Below are 767 nucleotides of genomic sequence, written 5' to 3'. Positions count from 1 at the left end.
ATGTCTGTACGTGTGTGTGTGTGTGTGTGTGTGTGTGTGTGTGTGTGTGTGTGGCCATGCTTACACTTACAGGAGCGCTGTAGCCTATAGCAACCTGCTGTGACTGTGTGCATGGTGGCATGTCTGTACGTGTGTGTGGCCATGCTTACACTTACAGGAGCGCTGTAGCCTATAGCAACCTGCTGTGACTGTGTGCATGGTGGCATGTCTGTACGTGTGTGTGGGTTGCTATAGGCTACAGCGCTCCTGTAAGTGTAAGCATGGGTGTCTGTACGTGTGTGTGTGTGTGGCCATGCTTACACTTACAGGAGCGCTGTAGCCTATAGCAACCTGCTGTATGCCAGCAAACGGTGGCACGGCTGCCGTCGCTGTGTCTGTAACTGTATCCGTGTCTGTAACTGTGTCCGTGTCTGCTGGCTGGATCAGTGAGCGATCATCAAATCCTTGAATCCATCACAATGATGATAATGTGTCGCATAGCTACGCACCTGTTGGTATAACACACCTGATTATGTAAGATGCAAGGTGAAATAACACACCTGATTATATAGCATACCTAATGATGTAACATACCTGATTATATAGCATACCTGATGATGTAACATACCTGATTATATATAACACCTGTGATGATATAACACATCTTATGATATAACACACCTGACTATATAATACAGTTAAACATATAACACACCTGAATATATAACACACCTGACTATATAATACAGTTAAATGGAGTTTACTCTCGGTTCTAGGGTTATTTTCAG

At 44.3% G+C, this 767-nt stretch overlaps 2 protein-coding genes across 4 annotated transcripts in view; one reads left to right on the top strand and one right to left on the bottom strand.

The window, feature by feature from the left end:
- LOC106811137 overlaps positions 1-709 on the bottom strand; it is a 2155-nt gene extending 1446 nt beyond the window's left edge. Inside the window, exons 1-2 of one of the 3 annotated variants that reach the window (XR_001394105.1) lie at positions 661-709; positions 301-488 (exon numbers count right to left, since the gene is read on the bottom strand). Coding sequence is in view for 1 of the 3 variants with exons in the window: in XM_014814679.1 (XP_014670165.1) it covers positions 71-121 (51 nt within the window). In the remaining 2 variants the exon portion in view is untranslated. Of the gene's footprint in view, positions 1-70; positions 179-300; positions 489-660 lie in introns of those variants that run through there. The other 2 variants (XR_001394103.1, XM_014814679.1) reach the window with 2 other exon arrangements.
- LOC106811131 (trinucleotide repeat-containing gene 18 protein-like) overlaps positions 1-767 on the top strand; it is a 24931-nt gene that overhangs the window by 11846 nt on the left and 12318 nt on the right. The gene's annotated exons all lie outside the window — the stretch shown is intronic.

This window comes from Priapulus caudatus, unplaced genomic scaffold (genome assembly GCF_000485595.1).
Source record: "Priapulus caudatus unplaced genomic scaffold, Priapulus_caudatus-5.0.1 Scaffold507, whole genome shotgun sequence".
NCBI lineage: Eukaryota > Metazoa > Priapulida > Priapulimorpha > Priapulimorphida > Priapulidae > Priapulus > Priapulus caudatus.
This window is presented reverse-complemented; position numbering and strand designations above follow the sequence as displayed.